Consider the following 22,935-nt stretch of genomic DNA (forward strand, 5'->3'; position numbering starts at 1 on the left):
TTGCAAGAATGTAAAATCTTTCCTGCATTCAAAAAAACCTCTGCTTTAAATGTTTTTGTACAAATAGGGTCTTTTTCATCTTTGATCTCTCTCAGGGATAAACTTAGTAGTGGTATCATTAGATCAGTTTAGTAATTTTGGGAGCCTCTACAAAAAAACAAAAATATTTTTGTACAAACAAATAGGTATTTTTCATCTTTAATTTTTCTGGGGCATAGGCCTAGCTAGCAGTGGTATTCTATCAGTTTAGTAACTTTGGGGGCAATACTAAAACTTATTGCAGATTTATAATTGTGAATCTGCCTGAGTTCATTCTGAATAAATTTTTCCTATGAAATAAATTTCAGCTAAAAGAAAGTTGATAAAAGACAAGGAACTTTTTATAAATCTGTCTACAGCAAAACAATCCTTTTCTAGAAATTATATCTCCTAGGGCCAGGGGAAAATACTGTATTCATTTTGTGCTAGTCTTTGTTCCAGTAGTAAAATCTAGATGCCACTGGATAAAGATTTGAGTTCCAGTAACTTGAATGTGACCTTGGTTACCTGGAATTGTGATGATTCCAATTTTAATCTTTAAATTCTTTAAACCACTGCTAGTTGAATGAATATTTAACTTATTTTGCAAAGTAAAATACTATTCATGTTTAATAGTGTAAAAACAGGAGTTTGTTCTGCCTATGTTCTGCATATAGACCACATTAATTATACCAAGTTTATATATAAGATTTAACTTTCCCCCATTTCTGAATTTCAGTGTTAAGGTATTTCATTACTACATTTGTTTCTGGTCTCTTTCTACACCCTTTATTGTATTTATTTTCCTTCCATTCACAGTTGTCAAAACTGGGATGCTTGTGTTAGGAACAAAATAATTACCTAGTTCCTAAAAGTCAATTTTACTGCTTTGAACTGACAGCTTATAATTCATTATTGTCAAAATGACAATAGAGGCAGTTGTAATTTAATAAATAATTAGTGAATATTTGTCTATTGAGCATCGATCTATATAATCTGGAGGGAGTGATAAGTGAGCATACTAAAAATAAGACAGCCTTGCCCACAAAGATTTTTTTTTTCCCATTCTTTTTGAGAAAGTTGCACTATGATATAATAGATTTTAATCACTGTATCTATCATTACTGGATTCTTAAAAGGAGAGAGGTTTTTTAAATGAATGATAATGAAGAAAGTGCATGATTAAGGTGTAATTAGCAGACTTAATTTTTGTATTAGCACAGTCTACACATTTCTGTACAGAGACTAGTTTTGACTTTTATAGAGGAAAAATACAAAGGAGCAAGGAGAAATTGGAAGAAGGCAAGGACCAAATCAGAAAGGAAGAATAAATAGGAATGAGGAGCAGGAATGGGAAGTCAGCATACATTTAGTATGGGCAAATAAAACTTTAGCATTTGACCAAGGTGTTTAAATATTAAGTTCAATATAACATTAAAGTTTAAATGTTCAAGTGCTCAGTGTCACTACCTTCTGATTTCCTACCCTGAATGCTAATAAATTTCAAAAAAAAAATTTAAAAGTGGAAACATGTAGAAAACAAGATCTTAGAAATGGATAGGGATCTACTAGTGAGAAAAAAAGTTTTAAGTAGCAAAAGCTTTTAAAGCAGCAGACCAATTGAAGGACTAAAAATGTTCCATCCCTTTATTACCTGTTTGCTGAGATTTAATTATACTAGGAGCATCATCTCCCTAAATAAACTTATGTACAGAAACCGACTTTTAACAATTACAAGAAAAAATACAAAGGAGCAAAGAACTAAAGAGAGGATGACATTGCTTTCCAATAAAACCTAATTAGTCAAATCTAGTTTTGCTAAATAATCATTAATAAGCTGCAAGAAACCTAATCTTACCTTGTATTTTTAAAAGAACTTTTGTTTCAGTTCTCAACACAACATATTTATATGAATACTTGGAAACCAACTCTGAAATACAATTCAAGAGCTATAGTTTATATACTGCTATTAGCCGGATTAAAATAACTTTGACATAAGAAATCTGGTGGATGGAGATAAATAATTCAGATCATATGTATATACTCTGAAATACAAGAGCTATTGTTTATATAACTGCTACTAGCCAGATTAAATTAACTTTGACATAAATCTGGTGGATAGAGAAAACTCAGATCATATTATATTGATAATGGTTCTAGAATATGTTTCATTTCATTATCAATTCCCACAGACCTACAGAATTATCTTAGAAAAAATAATTGAAATTTTCGCTTGAGGGTCTGGCAGTTTTTCTATTGCTGAAAACTGAGCTTTCTCATCGAACTATGAGCTATTATACTTGGCAATAGAGCTAACTAGGCTAAGGTGACCACAGCAATTCCTTTTTCTCTCCTTTTTTTCTCTTTCAAGAGAATTTAATATTCAGTGGTTTCAAGGATCAAAAGGGAGAGAACAGTACAATACAAAATTTGCCTTTTTTCCCCCCATGGAGGAAGAGGCAGCATGACGTGGATAATGAGGGATACTTGGATTCCACTGCGACCAGTGCGCACTGGTTTTGTAACTCTGGGCCAGTCACTTAACGCCTCCAAGTTTCAGAGAAGGTCCTCATCTAGATTGGTGGAGGAATTTCCTCCTCTATACCAATGAAATAACAGGTCCTGGGCTTGCCCCCGTCCCGTCCCAAGGGACAGAGGGGAAAAAATCAGTGAAAGTGACCCCTTTTTCAGTGTTCAGCGATATTTAATAAAAGAGTTAATTGTTCCTGTGCCATGTTTTTTTCTTTTAAGCAAGTGCAAAAATATGGCTATCTAACGAACTTTAGAAAACACTGGGTGAGCCCAAAGAAAAATTAAAAATAGGTGGCTCCCTACAGCGGTGAAATCAGTTAAAAAAAAAAGTAGTTCTCTATTTTAAGGAAAGATCTTTGGATTCTCCCTTCACCGTTTTTCCTTTTCTCAAGTTCCCATAATGTCGTTGGTAAAAGTGGGGTGTTCTTTGCGCTTGGTGACTTAGGAGTCCGCCCTACAGTAACTCCTGCTTCCCTCACTTCGTTGTGGCCACCTTCCACCCCCACCCCCACTCCCGCACCAGCCCCAGCTGCTTTCCGAACTCCTCAACAAATACTGTGCGACAGAAACTAAGTTAAATCACGCAACCCACTCACCGAGATCGAGAGCTAGGCACTACAGCTACGCGCCTACCGGCCCCTTCCCCGAACTCCTCTCTTAGAGGAGAAATAAACGGACCAGCTCGGGCCCTTGCACATTTCAAGTTATGAAATTGCAGCAACGTCCCAGCCAGCGGATGGAACGCCTCTTCCTCATATTCCTCCCCCTCCCCCTTAAACGGCCCCGCCCTCTCTTCCCCTCCCCCCTCCCGCTCAGTTCAGGAGCACTCTGAGGGCTGTCCTGAAGGTGGATGCTGAGGAGCTATGATCCGCCATCAAGTCAGCTGGCAGGGAGCCCCGCCCAGCTGGGCTCTGCAACTGTGGCAGTTCGGGGGGAGACACGTCCTGGAAACGCCTGGACAGGAAGAGCGGCTCTGACTGACACGTGGACTTGACGCGGCGCTCCCCTGGAGTCTGGCTCGCTTTGCGGATCAGACCCGCGAGATTCTGCAGGACTGTCAGAAGACGGACGAGACGGTTCGCTGGCCAAGCTGGTCCTGAGCTAGCACCTCTCGGCACTGGCCAGCCCTCCCTCAACGAGCTCTCTTCTATCCCCAGCCTCCCTGGAGAGACACTGGTGCTCTGCAGACTGCCTGGGACACTCGCTGGACTGGTACTGCCAGTCTACGGCTTTGCAGTCATGGGAAAACACGCCCGAGTCATCCCAGCAGATCCTTAGAGGAGCTTCTCCCCCTTGCTTCCATTCGCCCCAGGGGATTATGTCCTCGGGTCACTGCAAACTTGGGGCCGCGCCGGTACATCACCAGTGTCACCAGCAGCTCCAGCATCAATTGTCACTCCAGCCGCCACTAGGGTCCAAAACACCTAATTCTGAAAAGATGAAGAGAGATGTCAGCGCAGAGACATATTGGTCCAGGTAGGAAGAACTATCTGAGTGCCTGAAGTGTTTATCGGATGGCCTCCTTCTTCAGACTTTGAGACCCTATTTTCTCTGTAGTTTTAAAAGTCATAATTTTCAGGGTAACAGTTTTAAAAGAGGCTGTGAGTGTGTGTGTGTGTGTGTGTGTGTGTGTGTGTGTGTGTGTGTGTTAGGAGAGGATAGAATATTAATATGTAAATAGTGACAAGGCTACAGGTGTGAGTGCTAGGATATTATTATCTCTGGGAAATGAGTAATACCTTTAGGTTGGTTTGTTTCACCTTACAAAGATTACTTTTACAACATATTTACATGTAGACAGCTCCTTAAACTGGGATTTATACCCAGATAATCCTGGGGATTTGAAACACCCCCTTTAGGATAGATAAATGGAAAAGGGCAAAATTATTAGGCTCAAACTTTCTGGGGATCCAGACTTCTGAAAAATGAGTAGGTAGAAGTGTGGGGGAAGGAATCATTTCTGGAGAATGATAACTTGAATTCTATATAAGTACATATATAAAAATACACAATAATATATATGTATATACACATATAAATAATATATGTGTTATATATGTAAATATATACACATTTGTTTTTTTTCAAACTTGGCAAAAGACAGTGTTTTATAATGTTCCAACTATCTTCATCTTGGTATTTTTAAAAATTAAAGCTGTTTATTTTCAAAACATATGCATAGATAATTTTCCACATTCTCCTTTACAAAACCATGTATATACACATTTCCAAAGCAGTTTTTACCACTTTGTGTGGAAAAAGGCTTTGCTGGTACAGATAGAATATCACCTACTTTCATCATGATTAGAACTGATTGAAAGAATAACCTTTAAGATTTACTAAGTTTTTATTGTTTTATTAGATTCTCACAACCCCGAGACATAAGTATTGTAGGTATCACCCTCATTTTACAGAGAGTTAAATAAATTCTGAGAGATAAAAGTTAAATTGCAAAAAGTTATTGAAAGGAGGAGGAGTGGATCGATCTAGATTGAAACCTAGTTTTTGCAACTTAATGTGGGACATTGACCAAGTTATTTTTCCTTCCTTTACCTTAGTCTCTTCATCTGTAAAATGAAGAGGATAGACCTTTCAGAGTCTTTTCTGGCTATTTTAAAGTCTATGAATTTTAGATGTAGTTTTTGGTGTTGAATTCTACATGAAGTTTTTGGTGTTGAATTGTATTAGAGGGCCCTCAGCATCCTGCCACCCTCCAAAAACTTAATTTTTTCTGTGAAAAGACACTTAAGTTCTAAGATATATCTTAGGAATTGTGCTGGTCTAGGTACAATCACAGAAAGTTGCTTAATTTATTTGTAGTGTCAGAAAAATGAAGACTTTATATAGCAAAAAACCCCAAAAACAATTCAATTCAATTCAAGCATTTTTATGTGCCTTCTGTATAGCACTGAATAAAGAGAAATTTTACAAATTTTTAGAATGAGTTACAAATCATCTCTTCCAGAACACACACACACACACACACACACACACACACACACACACTCCAAACAAAGCCAAGACTCACAAAAATGAATTTTAGAAAATTGAGTTAGATGTAAAGGAAAAATAACTTCAATATTCACATTTTAATTAGGATAATGATGAAGATTAGAGGCAACCACAGAAGGATTGTGATAGGTATGGCTCTGGAGAACTGATGCAAAAATGAAAAGCAGACAATCAAAAAAAAAGCCTTAAAATTAAAATATCAAAATAAGTGAAAACATAAATGAGTAAAATACCAAAATAAGTGACAACATAAGTAAGTAAAATACATACTGAACTATGAAAGAACAATAATGTATGTTGGGAGGGAAAGGAGTAATACTTGAAGAATGAATAGGCAGCTGCCATTTACACATCATAACTAAGAAGCTCTTTTCTTCCAGCGACCAATTAAAGACAGTATAACTATATTTTGATGCATAGTATAATTTATTTTCTGGGCAGGTCACCCATTCTTTTCATTTCCTTCTTTTCACCACTTTTGTTTCACAATTGTAGGGTTCCCCGGATGGAGCATGACTTAGCTCCATTCCCGAAGCAGGTATATGACAGTTTAGAGTTATAAATTATTCACTTCATCTCATAGATACTGGATGTTTTATGCACAAAGTGTCAAGGAAATACTAAATTCTAGTCTAAATTTTATCTTTAAGATTTTCTTCTTGTTTAAAAAAAGAAAAGAAAAGAAAAATAGCGTCATTGCAAAAGGGAAAAGAACATTGGATTTGGAGTTAGAAAGCTTCATTCAAATCCTGCCTTTATCACTTGCAATATTTGATTTTGAGCAAGTTATTTAATTACTTTGGGCACATATCCTCATCTTTAAAAGAGGGATATTACATGGCCTCTGATCTTCTATTCCAGTTCTAAATCTATGATCTTATGATTTTGTATAGCCACTTATAGGTCTTATCAACATCCATGAGTTCAGTTATCATCTCTGAGCATATGACTCCCAGATCCACATCTCCAGCTCTAGTCTAGTACTACAATACCCAATATGGATGGCTTTTAAGAATCTCAAGCTCAATTTGTCTAAAGCAGAACTCATCACATTCCCCCCAAATTGTAAAGGGCTGAAACTCTTGAGTCAATGCACTGAGGTCAGACAACTGAGCACTTAATACTAATTACTGATTGGACAATACTCTATGGGCATGTACTTGGAAAATGGCCCTTCCCACTATCCTGTACTGGCTCGAAAATTGTAGGAGGGATTCAGGGGTAGAGTAAAACTAGCCAGAGTCTCTTCTGGGCAGGAGACGAAGAAGGAAGGTCTTGGAGATTCTGCTTCCATCCAATTCAATCCTACCTATAAAGACCAAGAATAAAGATCAAAGACTTTTGCTTATCCTGACTCTGGCTGATTCTAAGGTATCCAGGGTGCTAACGCAGTAACCATACCAAATCTCGAACTTCTTCCTAATTTTCCTATTAATGTTGAGGGCACTACTATTTGTTTTCCAGATTCATAGACTAGGAGTCATCCTTGACTCTTGTCTTACCTACACATTCAATCAACTGCCAGCTATTATAAATGCTACTACCACAATATCTCTTGCATCTGTACTTTTTCTTCTACTCCCAGGGCTTCAATCACTTCTTGCCTAGGGACTGTCACAGAAACTTTCTACTCAGCCTTCCCCTCTCAAGTCTTTTATTTCTTCATCTCATCAATGCAACAGAGCTGCTAAAAAATTTATATTCTTTGTATTTGATATTTTTATTTTTCCCCAGTTACATGTAAAACAACTTTTTACATTTTTTTTAAAACTTTGAATTCCAGATTCTTGCCTTTCCTCCAAACTTCCATTAAGATGGCATATGTGAAATTATGCAAAACATTTCCATAAAAATCATATTGTGAAAGAAAACATAGATTTCTCCCCCCCAAAAATCCTTCAAGAAAAATAAAGTATTTTTAAAAAGAGTATGCTTCAATCTGTATTCAGACACAATCAATTCTTTCTCTGGATATGGATAGCGTTTTTCATCATAAATCCTTTATAGTAGTTGTGGATTATTGTATTTGCTGAGAATATCAAGGTCAGAAAATTATATTCTAATCATGCCTCTCCTCTGCTCCAAAAACTCCATTGGCTCTATATTACCTTAGGATAAAATTAAAACTTGTTTTTTTTTTTTTTGGGGGGGGGGAAGGCATTTAAAGCTTTTTAAAGTCTAATTTTATGTAGCTTACCTTTCCAAGATTTATTGCACATAAGCCCTCTGGTTTACATCTTGTATCATGCTTAATTGGCCTATTTGCTGTGCCTCACACACAACATTTTTGTTTTCTGTGTTTTTGCACAGGCTGTTCTCTATGCTAAGAATTTACTTCCATCTTCCATCCTTAGTTTCCTTCAAAACTTAGCTCAAAGCATCACATCCTATATGAGATTGCTAGTGTTTTGGCAGGAAGGAGGATAGGGCATGACTTTATATTTGTGTAAAGTTTATGGCCTCTCAAAAATGTACATATTATTTTTTAAAGATATTTGAGGTCAGGTTAATTTATTTTTGTCACTATGTCTAGTACCTATTAAAGTACCTGGCACATTGTTGGCACTTAATAAATGCTTGTTGATTGATTCAAGCTTCTTCAACAAAGTATTGCGGTTTGAAAATTGTAACATCTCTGTAAGGTAGGGTAAAGACTTAGAATCATTTTATAGGTCAAGTACCTGTAGCTCACAGAATAATGATTAGTTCATAGTCATTCAGCTTGGTAGTGACAGATTTAGGACCTAGATCACCATTGTGTATGCTTTCTATTTTGTCATTGTGAAGGGCAGTAGTCTTTGTTGTCCTTACTGTTTTAAAGCCAACAATTTTCAAATGTGAAAATATTGAGGACTTCTTCAATCCTTTTTAGGTTATTTACAAAAAAAAGGTCAACTATATGTCCTGAAAATCTGTTACTGTCAGGGAAAAGGAGGTTCCAAATAAGAGTAAAAGTATAAGATTTGCCCTCATTTAAACAATATTTAACTCCAAGGCATTTGGAACCACTATTCCTAGGGCACCTATGTCTCATCAGCTCTCTGTTTCTTGAAGTCTCTTTGGTTGGGTGAGATTGAGAAGAGAGCAGCACCAATTTACAAGTCATGTCAATAACAGAAAGTTATTTTTCTAGTCTAGAGGAAGATGAAATGGGTTCTCTGATAATTCCATTTCCATGAATTTCAGATGAAAAGAACATTAGATATCAACTAGTTTAATGTATACATTTTACAAATGAGGAAACTGAGGCCCAAAGAAGTTTTAAATGATTTGTTCAAGTCACACAGCTAGTGACATATCTCCTCACTCTCAATCCAGTTCATTTTTCAATATTTCCTGACTTTTTTGAGAATTCCAACCCAATTATAGGTGATACTCTGAGCTTTTGTGATAATTCTAATCTAACTCATCACCCACATATTTAGAACTAAAAGGGATCTCAGAGGCCATCTAGTCCAATCTCCTTATTTTAAAGAAGAGAAAACAAAGACCCAGAGAGTAACATGACTTGCCTAAGATCATCAAAATAAGTAGCATTGCCAGAATTTGAACACTTATTCTTCTGATTTCAAATCCAGTATTTCCCCTACTCCTCCCTCCCCCCCCTTCCCCCCATTGACCATTCTGAAGTGCCTCTTATTGTATATGTTAAAGTCCAATACTCTGGCATGTTTTTTTTTTTCATTTGTACCATAGTTGTAATCAATTCATCACAGAACCAAGAAGTTGAAAAGATTTTTTTCCCCTTTAAATGGAGAATTTTTCTTTCCTTCCTTCCTCCTTCCCTCTTTCTTCCTTCCCCCTCCCCTCTTTCCCTCTTTTCTTCCTCCCCTCTCCCCTCCTTCCTCCGTGTCCTCCTCCCTTCCTTCTTTCTTCCTTTTTTCCTTCCTTCCTTTCTTCCTTCCTTCCTTCCTTCCTTCCTTCCTTCCTTCCTTTCTTTCTTTCATTCCTTCCTCTCTTTCTTCCTTCCTCCCTCCCTCCCTCTCTTTTTCCCTCCTTCCCTCCCTTCTTTCCTTCCTTCCTTCCTTCTTTACTTTTTTCTTTTCATCTATCTATTTTGTAATCATGATTTAAAATTTTAGAAAGATGTAGTGGATTAGAGCAGAGACAAACTGTTATCCAAGATTTACTTCCCTTCATAGTTGACATCAGCCTATAGCTTTGCGTCATTAGCCTTCTTTATGTGCTTAAAATGTGAGAAAGAGTGAAAGTACAAAGACATACATTTCAGGTTTCTGAAATGTAAGTCTTTGTACTTTCACTCTTTCTTTATTGAGTACATAGTATTTCTAACCTGTAGAGTATTTGCTAAGGAGATAAATAATTTTAAACAGGGTGCCTGCATTTGCCCCAGAGTTTGCTTAACTCAGATGAAAAGAATTAAAAACCAAATGAAACATGTATTCTGTCACCTCTGAACAGGATTTCATACAATGGGGGCATTTAATAGATGAAAATAAGGGCATTTTAAGATGAAAATGTACATGTAAATTTGAAGTTCCTAGTCAGACTTGAAGGTTGAAAACATTTTGCTCTTTTATACAGACATATGAGGTTTGTGTCTAACAGGCCAACTTTTTTTTTTTTTAACTTAACCACTTCATATTTAACTATTTACCTAGTACACACAGTAGAATGCATTTGCTAAAAAGCTGAAATGTTCTAGTCAGACTTTCTGGCTTTCAAATTGGACATATCATGAAAGAGGGTAAGAGTGGGGTAAGAAGGAGGGGAGTTGTTAAGACTCAGTAGCAATTAATTGAAAGTTTTTATCAATTTATGTAAAGGGACAGTTTGAGAAAAACTTGATCATGACTCTTGGAAAAGCAGGGTCCCGGGAAAATACTATGTGATCTAAAAGCATAGATACCTGTTATTTTATAAAAGAAGCCCATCTTATATATGGAATAAAATTAATAAACAAGACCTATTAAGTATCTGCTATATACTAAGTCCTGTGCTATACTCTGAGGCCACAAGGGTAAAAAAGAAAAAGTTCTTGTTATCAGTGAATTTATATTTTGTCAAGGGAGCAACATGTATCCATGTAAGTATATATTACATATACATACATATATTTATATTATGTCCATAGATATGTAAAATAAATAAAAGTTATGATTTTTTAATGGCAAACATTAGCAGCAGTAGGGAGTATCAGGAAAGGCCTCAAGTAGAAGGTGGCTTTAAGCTGAGCATGGAAGGCAACTGGGAATTCTAAGAGACCTAGGTAAGGATGTAACTCATTCCAAGAATGGGGCAGATTTTGCAAAGATATAGAAATGGAGATGGAATGTCTTAATGTGAGGAAGGGCAAGAAGATTAATAAAGCTAGGAAAGTGGATTAGAACCAAGAAGGAAAAGATTTTAAGAGTCATCAGAGTAGTTTGTATTTTATTTTAGAGATAACAAGTTGCCAATGGAATTTATGAACAGGAAAGTGATATGGTCAAACTTGTGTTTTAAGAATATCAGTTTTAACTAAGTGGAGGAAAGATTAAAGTAGTAAAAGGTTTCAATTTCAGCAAGAAGACCAAAAAGCACATTTTTGTTATAATCCGGCTGATATATATACTACTTTGGATCTTTGGGTCTATTAAATACTGGATTACTATTGCCATTTTCTTCTTCATATTGTATATCAACTCTATTTAATTGAACAAGCCAGTAAAAGTTTTATTTTGATAATTCCTACTGTTTAGTTTTGAAATCTACAACTGCTAAACTGCTTTTCTTCACATTTTTTCATTGATTCCTATGATATTCTTGACTTTTTATGTTTCCAGTGAATTAAAAAATTTTTTTTCTAGCTCTATAAAACAATTCCTTGGTAATTTGATTAGTATCACACTGAATAAATAAAGAAATTTTGGTGGAATCATCTTTATTATATTAGCTCAGCCTACTTTTTTTTTTTATTTAATAATAACTTTATATTGACAGAATCCATGCCAGGGTAATTTTTTTTTTTACAACATATATGTACTTGTAAGTACATATAAAATACAAAACTGATATCAGGTTACTCTTGGAGAACTGGGGGAATGTTCTAACATCTGAAGGGATGAGTAAAAACCTTTTATAAAAAATGGTACTTGATCTGGGTCGTGAAGGAAACTGCAAATGCCTAGAGAAGCAGAATGTAAAAAGAGAAAAGGATTCGGGAGAAAGCTTATGCTATACTCATACATTCAAGTGTGATATGTATGATAGTACAGCAAAGGAGACTGAGTGGTCAGACAAGAGGACCCAAGAGAGAAGCACGTCAAGAAAATTCAGGAGGAAAAAAATTCTAGGAGGAGTTGACATCATCAGAAATAAATATTGAAGAAAGATCATCAGATTTCACAATAAAGAGATCATTGCTAATTTTGGAGAGGGCAGTTTCATTTCAGCAATGAAATCAGTTAGACTGCCAACAGTGGAGAAATAATTAAAAGAAGTAGAAGGGAAAAATTTTAGATGGGTTTTTCTAGGAGTTTGTGAAAGGATGGAGAGATCTAGGATGACAATTTGAGGGAAATGGTGGGGTTAAATCTATGTATCTATGTATCTTTCTAAGAATGGGAGAAACTTAAGCATGAGTGAAGGAGTCAGTAGAAAGTGAAAGATTAAAAATTACTGAGAAAAGAGATTATTGTGAGGGAAATCTGTTGGTTGAGACAAAAGGAATTATTAGGTTCAAGGATATATATGTGTGTGTGTGTGTGTGTGTGTGTATGTGTATGTATACACACACACATATACTGGGATTAGCAGTGGTAAGAAGAGGGATAATTTTTTTTTATCAGAAACTGGAGTAAAGGAGGAAAGAATGAGATTTAAAGGAGAGCTAAGAAAGTTTTGAAAATTTATGAGGAGTGTTATGGAGAATGAGTTATGGAGGAGTAAAAATTCTATATGGAATGTTACTGCATTGCAAGAAATAGGTTTATATTTAAAAGAACATGGGAAGACTTATAAGAATTGATAAAGAATGAAGTAAGAAGAGGTAGGGAAATCATAGTGATAACAGACTTAGCAACTTTTCCAAAAATTGAATTCATTATATTTCTTCCCCAAACTTAGCCCCTTCTAAACTTCCCTGTAACTGTCCTGCTAATTTCCATCCTCTTAGTCATCTAAGCTTGAAATCCATGTGTCATACTCTACTCATTCTCACTTCCTGTATTCAATCTCTTGCCAAGGCCTGTCAATTTTACCTCTGTAACATTGCTCACATATACTCCCTCCTCTCCTCTGATATTGCTAACCACCTTGATATAGGTCACCCATCACCTTATGTCCATCACCTAAGGACTGATCTATTGCTAGGTCTGTTTGCCACAAGTCTGTCCCTAGTCCATCCTTTAACCAAGCTGTCAAAGTCATCTTCCTAAAGTAAATATCTAACTGTGTAATTCTTCTCCCTCTGTTCTCTTCCCCCCTCCCACAATAAACACCAGTATCTCTCAACTGCTTCTAGGCTCAAAAATGAAGTGCTCTGTTTGGCTTTTGAAGTCCTTCATAGATTGCCCCAGTCTTTCCAGTCTTCTTACTCCTTACATACTAATCCAAATACTCTTGGATCTAGTGACACTAGCCTTCTCAATATTTCTCAAATGAGACACTTTATTCCTTAACTCCAGCATTTTCAAAGGCTGTTATCTATGCACAGAATGATCTCTTCTAATCATCATTCCTTGGCTTTCTAGGCTTGCTTTAGATTCCTGCTAAAATCCCACTCTCTACAGGAAGCCTTTCCTCATCCCTTTCATTCAAGTGCTTTTCCTCTAAGATTGTCCCCAATTTATCCTTTGTTGTGAGTAAAATTCAGTAAAGGTAGATTGAGGCACATGTTCTTTGATACATTAACAGGACATGGACCTGATAATAAAGAGTCTAATGACTGCTTCAATTAGCCAAAATATCCCTAGATCAGGATACAGCTCTTTTTTTTTTTAATAAGCATAGAAAACAGAACAGGATAGGTGAGGGAATAATCCAATTTGTTACAGGGTTGGCAACATCATGGGGATGAAGACAACATGATTGGTTACATAACTGAAGTATGGGGAACAGTATGATTGATTAGAAGTTGGGACTAGGGTCTAACAACAACCCCTTCCTTCCCTCCGTGATTAAATTCATTGTTTGAGTTCATCTGTAAAATTTGAGACAGTGGATTAGATTCTTTGGATAGTCCAATGGTATAAAAATATTAGGCCAGCTTCTTTGGTATCTATCCTTATCCCTCAGGTTTAACAGATTCCTTTGAGGCAAGAATAAAACTGTGATTGTCAAGAGAACTAAATTTCTACACTTAACTCATTACAGGCCAGCAGAATTTCTGAAGTAAGTTCAGAGATAAAGAGCCATGACATAGGGGGAAAAAATAATTGTAAATGGAGTCAATAAAAAAGGTACAGAATTAATTTAATCTTTTCACCAGTTTGTACATAGCTTATTTGTACATACTTACCTGCATGCTTTCTTTCCCAATAGAATGTGAACTCCTTGAGACTTTCTTTCTGCAGGGTCTGGCACATAAGAGACACTTAAATATTTACTCAATGACGTACTGATCCCAGTTATTTACTGATAAAATGAGTGGATTAAATTCAGGGCTCTCTAAATTCTCTTTCAGCCCTAAGAATATAATGTGCCAGCTTGTTAAATTTAATTCACATCACTTTCCTTTCTTTGAACATTAGGTAAATTACAGATTGGTTACAGTTCACATGCAATAATTCTGTAGCCCCCTTTTAAAAATACATATTTTGGGAAAGTGGATAAAATATTGGTCTTCAAATCAGGAAGATCTGAATTTGAATTCTTCCTCAGCTAATTGCTATCTGTATGACTGTGGGCAAATCGTTTAATTTTATGAGCCTCAGTTTCCTCATCTGTAAAATGAAAATAATAGCTGTTTCTTCATCTGCAAAAGTAGGGCACTAGCAAAATTATATTTATTTTTTATTATTTTTTTAAATAACTTTTTATTGATAGAACCCATGCCAGGGTAATTTTTTATTTTTTATTTTTTTTTAATTTTTTATTTAATAATTACTTTATATTGACACTCGTTTCTGTTCCGATTTTTTTTCCCCTCCCTCCCTCCACCCCCTCCCCTAGATGGCAAGCAGTCCTTTATATGTTGGATATGTTGCAGTATATCCTAGATACAATATATGTTTGCAGAACCGAATAGTTCTCTTGTTGCATAGGGAGAATTGGATTCAGAAGGTATAAATAACCCGGAAAGAAAAACAAAAATGCAGATAGTTCACATTCGTTTCCCAGTGTTCTTTCTTTGGGTGTAGCTGCTTTTGTCCATCATTTATCAATTGAAACTCAGTTAGGTCTCTTTGTCAAAGAAATCCACTTCCATCAAAATATGTCCTCATACAATATCATTGTCGAAGTGTATAATGATCTCCTGGTTCTGCTCATTTCACTTAGCATCAGTTCATGTAAGTCTCGCCAGTCCTCTCTGTATTCATCCTGCTGGTCATTCCTTACAGAACAATAAAATTCCATAATGTTCATATACCACAATTTATTCAGCCATTCTCCAATTGATGGGCATCCATTCATTTTCCAGCTTCTAGCCACTACAAACAGGGCTGCCACAAACATTTGGCACATACAGGCCCCTTTCCTTTCTTTAGTATCTCTTTGGGGTATAAGCCCAGTAGAAACACTGCTGGATCAAAGGGTATGCACAGTTTGATAACTTTTTGAGCATAGTTCCAAATTGCTCTCCAGAATGGCTGGATGGGTTCACAATTCCACCAACAATGTATCAGTGTCCCTGTTTTCCCACATTCCCTCCAACATTCCACATTATCTTTCCCTGTCATTCTAGCCAATCTGACAGGTGTGTAGTGGTATCTCAGAGTTGTTTTAATTTGCATTTCTCTGATTAATAATGATTTGGAGCATATTTTCATATGTCTATAAATAGTTTCAATTTCTTCATAAGAGAATTGTCTGTTCATATCCTTTGACCATTTATCAATTGGAGAATGGACTAGCAAAATTATAAATAGTAATTAGCAAAGTTTAAGTAGTATTTCTTTTTCCAAATACATACAAAGATAATTTTCAGCATTCCCCTTTCCAATATCTTGTGTTCCGAATTTTTCTCTCTCTCTGCTCCCTTTCCCTCTTCTCAAGACAGCAAACTATCTGATATAGGTACAAGTTCTTCTTAACACGTTTTCCTGTTCATTATGCTGTGAAAGAAAAACCAAATCAAAAGGGGAAAAGAAAGCACAAAAAGCAAATAACAACAACAACATAGGTAAAAATACTATGCTTTGATCCACACTCATTCTCCACAGTTCTCTCTCTGGATGCGGATGCCACTTTCCATTACAAGTCTATTGGAATTGCCTTGAATTATCTCATTGTGGAAAAGAGCCAAGTCCATCACAGTTAATCATCACATAATTTTGTTACTGTGTATGCTCTCTCCGTCTGGCTCACTTCACTTAGCATCAGTTCATGTAAGTTTCTCCAGGCCTCTCTGAACTCATCCTCCTCATTATTTCTTTAGAACAATAATAATTCTATTAAATTAATCTACTATAACTTATTCAGCCGTTTCCCAACTGAAGGGCATCCACTCAGTTTCCAATTGCTTGCCTCTACAAAAAGGGCTATCCAGCAAAGTTATCTTAAAGTTTTTTTTCTTTTTTCAATGCTAAATTTTAAGACCTCACCTCAGGCTGAGCTTTACTCAATGAGCTGGTGATTATGTTAGATATGACTAATAGTACCATTCCCCCTCCCCCAATTAAATATTAATTCAGCAAACAGTTTTCTAAGTGGCCTCATATTCCTAGCTCTAATTGGATTTGGGATTACAATACAAAGGTGAAACAGAGCCAGCTTCTATTGCTTCAAAAAAGCAATATATCCTATCCTTGGCTTTTCAGGTTCAGGTATTACAATGGCTGGTACTAAATGTTGTAATGGGCTGAGGCTTGAGTTGATGCACTGAGGTCTCAAGCACATGGGGCTAGATAGTAATTGGACCATACTCTATTAATATATAAGCTTGGAGAAAGAATGGGCCCCTGCCTACTCTTTGTGCAAGTCCTGATGTGTTGTATAGGAAATGACGTTTTTGGTGGGTGGAGGCAAGGGAGTAGAAAGGAAGGGGAAAGAGAGACTGCTGGCTGATGTCTTGACACAGCTGCTCACATTGCTATCACTATGGCCCTTCACCTCCAGTCCCCCTTTCACCTTCAATCCCCCTTCACCTCTGCTAACTGGCTTCCTGTTGCAGCTGCCCATATTGCTATCGCAATCTTTCTTCACCTCTACTGAGAATAAAGATTGAAGATTTTTCTCTTAACCTAAATTCCTGACTCCAGCTGATTTTAAATATGTGGTCATCACAAAATGTGATCTTCCTGCCTCTCAAATCCAGCATCTTTATCTACCCACTATGTGCTACTATTTTTCTGGCTGCTTAGCTCCCTTCCAGCTCTACATTCTATGGTCCTATGATTATATCTAATTTTCACAAAATCCCTGGAAGATTAAAGCAGGATAGACTGCACTATCCTCATTGCATAAATTGAGACACGTAGTTATTTGATGTAATGTAGTACATTATTGGCAAAATCAGATCTCTTGTCTCTTATTTTCAATTCTCTTTCTACCATGATGATAATTGAGAATGTAATATAGTTATTATGATATGTCTCCTTTCTCTGTCAGAGATAGTTCACCCTCTTTCTCACCAAAGTTCCTTTAGATTATTAGGAATTCCCTTTAAATTCCTCTGTTTAACAATCAAAGATCATATGAGTTTCATATGACTAACTTTTGCAATCTTCTTAAACAATTCCCTCTTTTTCCATAAGCAATGAATCCTTCTCTTCTTCCCTCCCTGCCCCTACAACTAGATAGGGCTTTTATGTTTCTTTTCATGGATATTCTCTCTCTCTGTCTCTCTCTCTTTTTCTCTATCTCCTACCCCTCTTTTGCCTTATGGATTTCCAGAATTTTGTGTTTTCCTGGCTTCTGTAAACTTCTGTAGTCTTTTTTGGTTTCTTTCCTTAAAATGGTAAATAAATATAGCTCTAGATGTTTAGCAGAAAGAGGGGAGAATCCAATGAATGGTTGTTCCAGAAATAATATCTATCTTATTTGCATTGCATTTGCATGTAAATTTGGGGTTTCTCCTTTCTCAAAGGGTTTCCTTAAATGTTGCATTTAATAGTTTGCTTAAAGACCTGTTAATTCTTTACCTTGATCTTCACTATTTGCCTGTTCTGCTTGTGATTGATGATAAAGCTTACAGGTCAGGTTTCAGGAATTTATTCCTGCCAACAGAACCTCTCAAATAATATAAGCTAAAAAATAATCTCAATTTTATTATTTTTACGTACCACAAAAATGGTTCTTGAGTCTTTTTTTTTTTTAATTAAACATGTATTTTTTTCCCCCTGAGCAATTGGAGTTAAGTGACTTACACAAGGTCACACAGTTAGGAAATGTTAAGTGTCTGAGGCCAGATTTGAACTCAGGTCCTCTTAACTTCAGGGCTGGTACTCTATCCACTGCATCACCTAGCTGCCCCTTATTAATTTTGTTAAAAAGAAAATCAGGTGATTTTAATCTTTTATATTTTACTCTGTCAAAGAGAAAAAAATTCAAGTTGTTTTTAATTGGGTGAGATTTTCTAATAATCTGATTCTATTTTCTTGTTGCTTCTTTTAGGTCTGAATGCCAGCTTTGGACTGTAATGTTATTATTGGGGACATGTCTCCTTTACTGTGCCCGGGTCACCATGCCCATCTGTGCTGTCTCCATGAATGAAGATTTTGGATGGAACAAGAAGCAGTCTGGAATTCTGCTAAGTAGCTTCTTCTGGGGTTACTGTCTAACTCAGATCATGGGAGGCCACCTTGGAGATAGGTGAGTTCAATTTTTCCTATTTTGGATGTTCCATTGCTTGTCATCAGATGACTTCCCTCATCCTGTTTCTCTTTCTTTCATTTCCCTCATATTTTTTAAGAGAATGGGTACATCTGGAGCTTTGCCTTAGTTGGGTTAATGTTTATCAAGATGGAAAGAAAGGTTAAGGAAGAAAATTATGTAATAGGAGAGAAAAGGAAGTTTTGACATGAAGGTTTTTTAAGAGAAAAAGTAGACATTTTCTTTTTAAATTGTAATAAAAGAGAAAGGAATCTAAATTAAGACATTAAAAGGGGTTATCATAACTTAGAGAAATTACAGGTTAAAGGAACAAAAATAATTTCTTAGATCTTTTTAGGGAAATATACATGAACAGAGTAAGAAAGAGGAAAACAAGAAAGAAAAAAAAGAGGGGGAAGGGGAGAGGCAGAGGAGTAGGAAGAAAAGGAAAGACAAAAGTGGAAGAGAAAAGCAAGAGAAGGGGAAGAAAATAAAAGGGAGAGAGAAGAAAGAGGAGAAAAAGAGAGTGAGAAAGAGAGAGACAGTCTTACACACATAGAGGGGGAGAGACAGACAGATACACCAAAGAGAAAAGCAAGAGAGTTAAGGAAAATAGCAAAGAGAGAAAGGAAGTGGGGGGCGGGGGGGAAAGGAGAGATTTGAGAGAGAAGAAAGAGAGGAAAAAAGAGATAGTATTATCTCTCTCCATTTCTTACTTTTCCTTTGATTGTGCCATATTTTCTCTCCTCTAATATAAATTCCATCTCTTCTCCCTTCTAGGATCGGAGGAGACAAGGTCATCTTGATCTCAGCCTCAGCCTGGGGTTTCATCACAGCTATTACTCCATTGCTTTCCCAAATCAGCAGCGCCCATTTGGTCTTTATGACACTCTCTCGAATACTTATGGGGTTCTTTCAAGGTGGGTCTCTAAAAGGCAGCTATTCTTTATTTTGTGTTTTTTTTTTCTTATTTTTCTTTCTTTATAACCTGCTTTGATCCAATGTACCCAGACAAAGAATATGACTTTTATCAAACCTGTCAATCTATTCTTTTCATAATAAATTCTGTGCCACTGAACACAATTGGGAAATGGATTTGTACTGTAAGCAAAGGAGGAAATACATAGAAAGGCCTTTGAAAATTAGTAAGTGCTGCCCAAATATAAGAAATTGCTATTTTTTTTAAAAAAGTATTTATTTTCCAATTACATGTAAAAATAATTATTAACATTTAAAAAATTGAATTTCAAATTGTCTTCCTACTTTTCTCTCTTCCTCCCTCATTGAGAAGATAAGCAATTTGATAAGTTATATGAGTGCAAGGCATATTTCTCTATTAGTCATGCTATGAAAGAAAATAGACTCCTTCCCCTCCTCAAAAAAAAATCCAAGAAAAATAAAGAAACTGAAAAAAAAAAGTATGCTTTGATCTTCATTTAGAATCCATTAGTTCTTTTTCTGCAGGTGGCTAACACTTTTCATCATAAGTCCTTTGGAATTATCTTAGTATTTTTAAGAATGGATATCATTCATAGTCCATCAAAATACAGTATTGCTGTTCCTACATTCAGTGTTCTCTTGGTTCTGCCCCCTTTACTTTGCATCTGTTCATAAAAGTCTTTCCTGGTTTTTCTTTTTTCTTTTTTTCCTTGAGAGGCAATTGGAGTTAAATGACTTGGCCAAGGTCACACAGCGGGGAATTATTAAGTCTCTGAAATCAGACTTGAACTCAGGACCTCCTGACTTCAGGGCTGATGCTCTAGCCATTGTACCATCTAGGTGCCCCATTTCCTAATTTTTCTGAAAGCATCCTGTTCATCACTTATAGTGCAACAATTCTATATCATAAGCATAATCATAATCACAACTCATTTAACATTGCCCAAGTGATAGACATCCCCTCAATTTCTAATTCTTTGTCACCACAAAAAGAGTTGCTATAAATATTTTTGTACTTATAGAGCCCTTTCCTTTTAAAAAAATTTTTTTGGGGGATATTAACTTGACCGTGGCATTTCTGGATCAAAGGGTATATATCATTTTATAGCTCTTTGGACACAGTTCCAAATTGTTCTCTAGAATGATTGGTTATATTTACAATTATACCACTAATGCATCAGTGTCCCAGCTTTCCCATATTCTCACCAATATTTGTCATTTTCCTTTTCTATCATATTAGTTAATCTGATAGATGTGAGATGACACCTCAGGGTTGATTTAATTTACATTTATCTGATCATGAATGGTAGAACTTTAAAAAAAATGACTATAGATAGCTTTGATTTCTTTGTTTTAAAACTGCTTGTTTATATCCTTTGACCATCTATCATTTGGAAATGATTGTGTTCTTTTAAATTCGACTCAGTTCTCTACATAGTTGAGAAATGAGGCCTTTATCAGAGAAACTTGCTGTAAAAATTTGCTCCTAGTTTTCTTCTTATCTTGGCACTGATTTTGTTTGTGCAAAATTTTTTAAATTTAATGTAATCAAAATTATCCATTTTATATCCTGTAATGCTCCCTATCTTTTGTTTGGTCATAAATTCTTTCCTTATCTATAGATCTGACAGGTATATTATTCTATATGCTCCTTTAATTTACTAATAGTATCACCCTGCACATCTCAATCACATACCCATTTTGGCCTTATACTGCTATGTAGTATGAGATGTTGGTCTAGATCTAGTTTCTGTTGAACTGCTTTCTAGTTTTCCCAACAGTTTTTATTAAATAATGAGTTCTGGTCCCCAAACTTTGGATCTTTGGCTTTATCAAACACTAAATTACAGTTGTCATTTATTACTGTGTTTTGTATAGCTAATCACTGTGTTGTGTAATCAGTATGCTACTGATCCACCATTCTATTTCTTAGCTAGTATCAGATTGTTTTAATGATTACAGCCTTTTGTAACACTGTTTAAGATCTAGTACAACTAGGCAACCTTCCTTCATATTTCCTCTGCAATGATTCCCTTGATAGTCTTGACTTTTTTGTTCTTCCAATTTTGAACCAATCAAAAATTGAATTTTGTTATTATTTTTTCGACTCAATAAGTTTTTTTTGGTAGTTTGGTATGGTACTGAAAAAGTAACTTAATTTAGGTAGAATTGTCATTTTTATTGGATTGGCTCATCCTACCTATGAGCAATTAATATTTTTTATTTGTTTAGATTTGGCTTTATTTGTATAAAAAGTATTTTGAAATTGTGTTCATATAGCTCCTGGGTTTGTCTTGGCTGGTAGATGTTAAGTGTTTTATATTACAGTTATTTTAGATGAAATTTCTCTTTTCTTCCTGCTGGAATTTGTTGGTAATATATAGAAATGCTGATGATTTATGTAAGTTGATTTTATATCCTGCAATTTGTTATCAATTATTTTCAATTAACTTTTAAGTAGATTCTCTAGGCATATCATCATATAGTCTGTAAAAGAGTGATAATTTTGTTTTATCATTGCCTATTCTAATTCCTTCAAATTTTTTTTTCTTCTATAAGAGAAGAGCAATAAGTTCTCTAGCGAGAATTTCTGACTTTAGGTATCAACACAATATTTGTGTCATAAAAGGAATTTTGTAGGACCTTTCTTTGCCATTTTTTTTGATTGGTTTATATGGAATTAGAATTGATTGTTTTTTAAATGATTGGTAGAATTAACCTGTAGATCCATTTGGTTCTCGAGATTTTTTCTGTAGGGATATCAATGATTACTGGTTCAATTTCTTTTTCCAAGATAGGTTATTTAGGTATTCTTTTTCCTCTTTTGTTAATCTGAGCAGTTTGTATTTTTGTAAATATTCATCCATTTCACTTACATTATCATATTTTTAGCATATAATTGAACAGAATGACTTTTAATAAGTGCTCTAATTCCATTTTCATTGGTGATGAATTCACCCTTTTAATTTTTGATACTGGTAATTTGATTATCTTCTTTACTTTAAATTAAACAATGATTTATGTATTTTATTGTTTCTTTCATAAAGTAATTGGCTTTATTAGTCTATTTATTCAGTAGTTTTGTTATTTTCAATTCTATTAATCTCTTTAGATTTTCAGGATTTCAAATTTAGTGTTTAATTAAGGATTTTAAATTTTTTCTTTTTCTAGTTTTTTTTTTAAACTTCATGTCCAATTCATTGATCTGATTCATACATCATTCTCTATTTTTATTGTTGTTAGGGTTTAGCAATAGAAATTTTCTTTTATTTAATGCTTTGGCTGCATCCCATTAATCTTGGTATTTTGTTTCATTGTCATTATCTTTAATGAAATTATTGTTTTTATAATTTGTTCTTTGATTCACTCATTCTTTAGAATTAAATTGTTTAGTTTCCAATTAATTTTCAATATATATTTCCATGGTCCTTGATTAATTGTAATTTTTATAGCAATATGACATGAAAAAGTTCTTCATTTGGTTGCGGGGTTTTTGTGCCCTAATATATGGTCAGTTTT

The 22,935-nt window shown here is 35.2% G+C and overlaps 1 protein-coding gene across 2 annotated transcripts in view; it reads left to right on the top strand.

Moving 5' to 3' along the window:
• The first annotated feature begins 3,386 nt into the window (after window positions 1-3,386).
• The window catches only part of SLC17A9 (solute carrier family 17 member 9), a 45,333-nt gene continuing 25,784 nt past the window's right edge, over window positions 3,387-22,935 (top strand). For both annotated transcript variants that reach the window (XM_051976736.1, XM_051976737.1), the window contains exons 1-3: window positions 3,387-4,026; window positions 18,280-18,477; window positions 19,258-19,397. In XM_051976736.1, coding sequence (XP_051832696.1) covers window positions 3,869-4,026; window positions 18,280-18,477; window positions 19,258-19,397 — 496 coding nt within the window. In that variant the 5' untranslated portion in view covers window positions 3,387-3,868. The remainder of the gene's footprint in view (window positions 4,027-18,279; window positions 18,478-19,257; window positions 19,398-22,935) is intronic.

Source organism: Antechinus flavipes, chromosome 2, assembly GCF_016432865.1.
Source record: "Antechinus flavipes isolate AdamAnt ecotype Samford, QLD, Australia chromosome 2, AdamAnt_v2, whole genome shotgun sequence".
Lineage (NCBI taxonomy): Eukaryota > Metazoa > Chordata > Mammalia > Dasyuromorphia > Dasyuridae > Antechinus > Antechinus flavipes.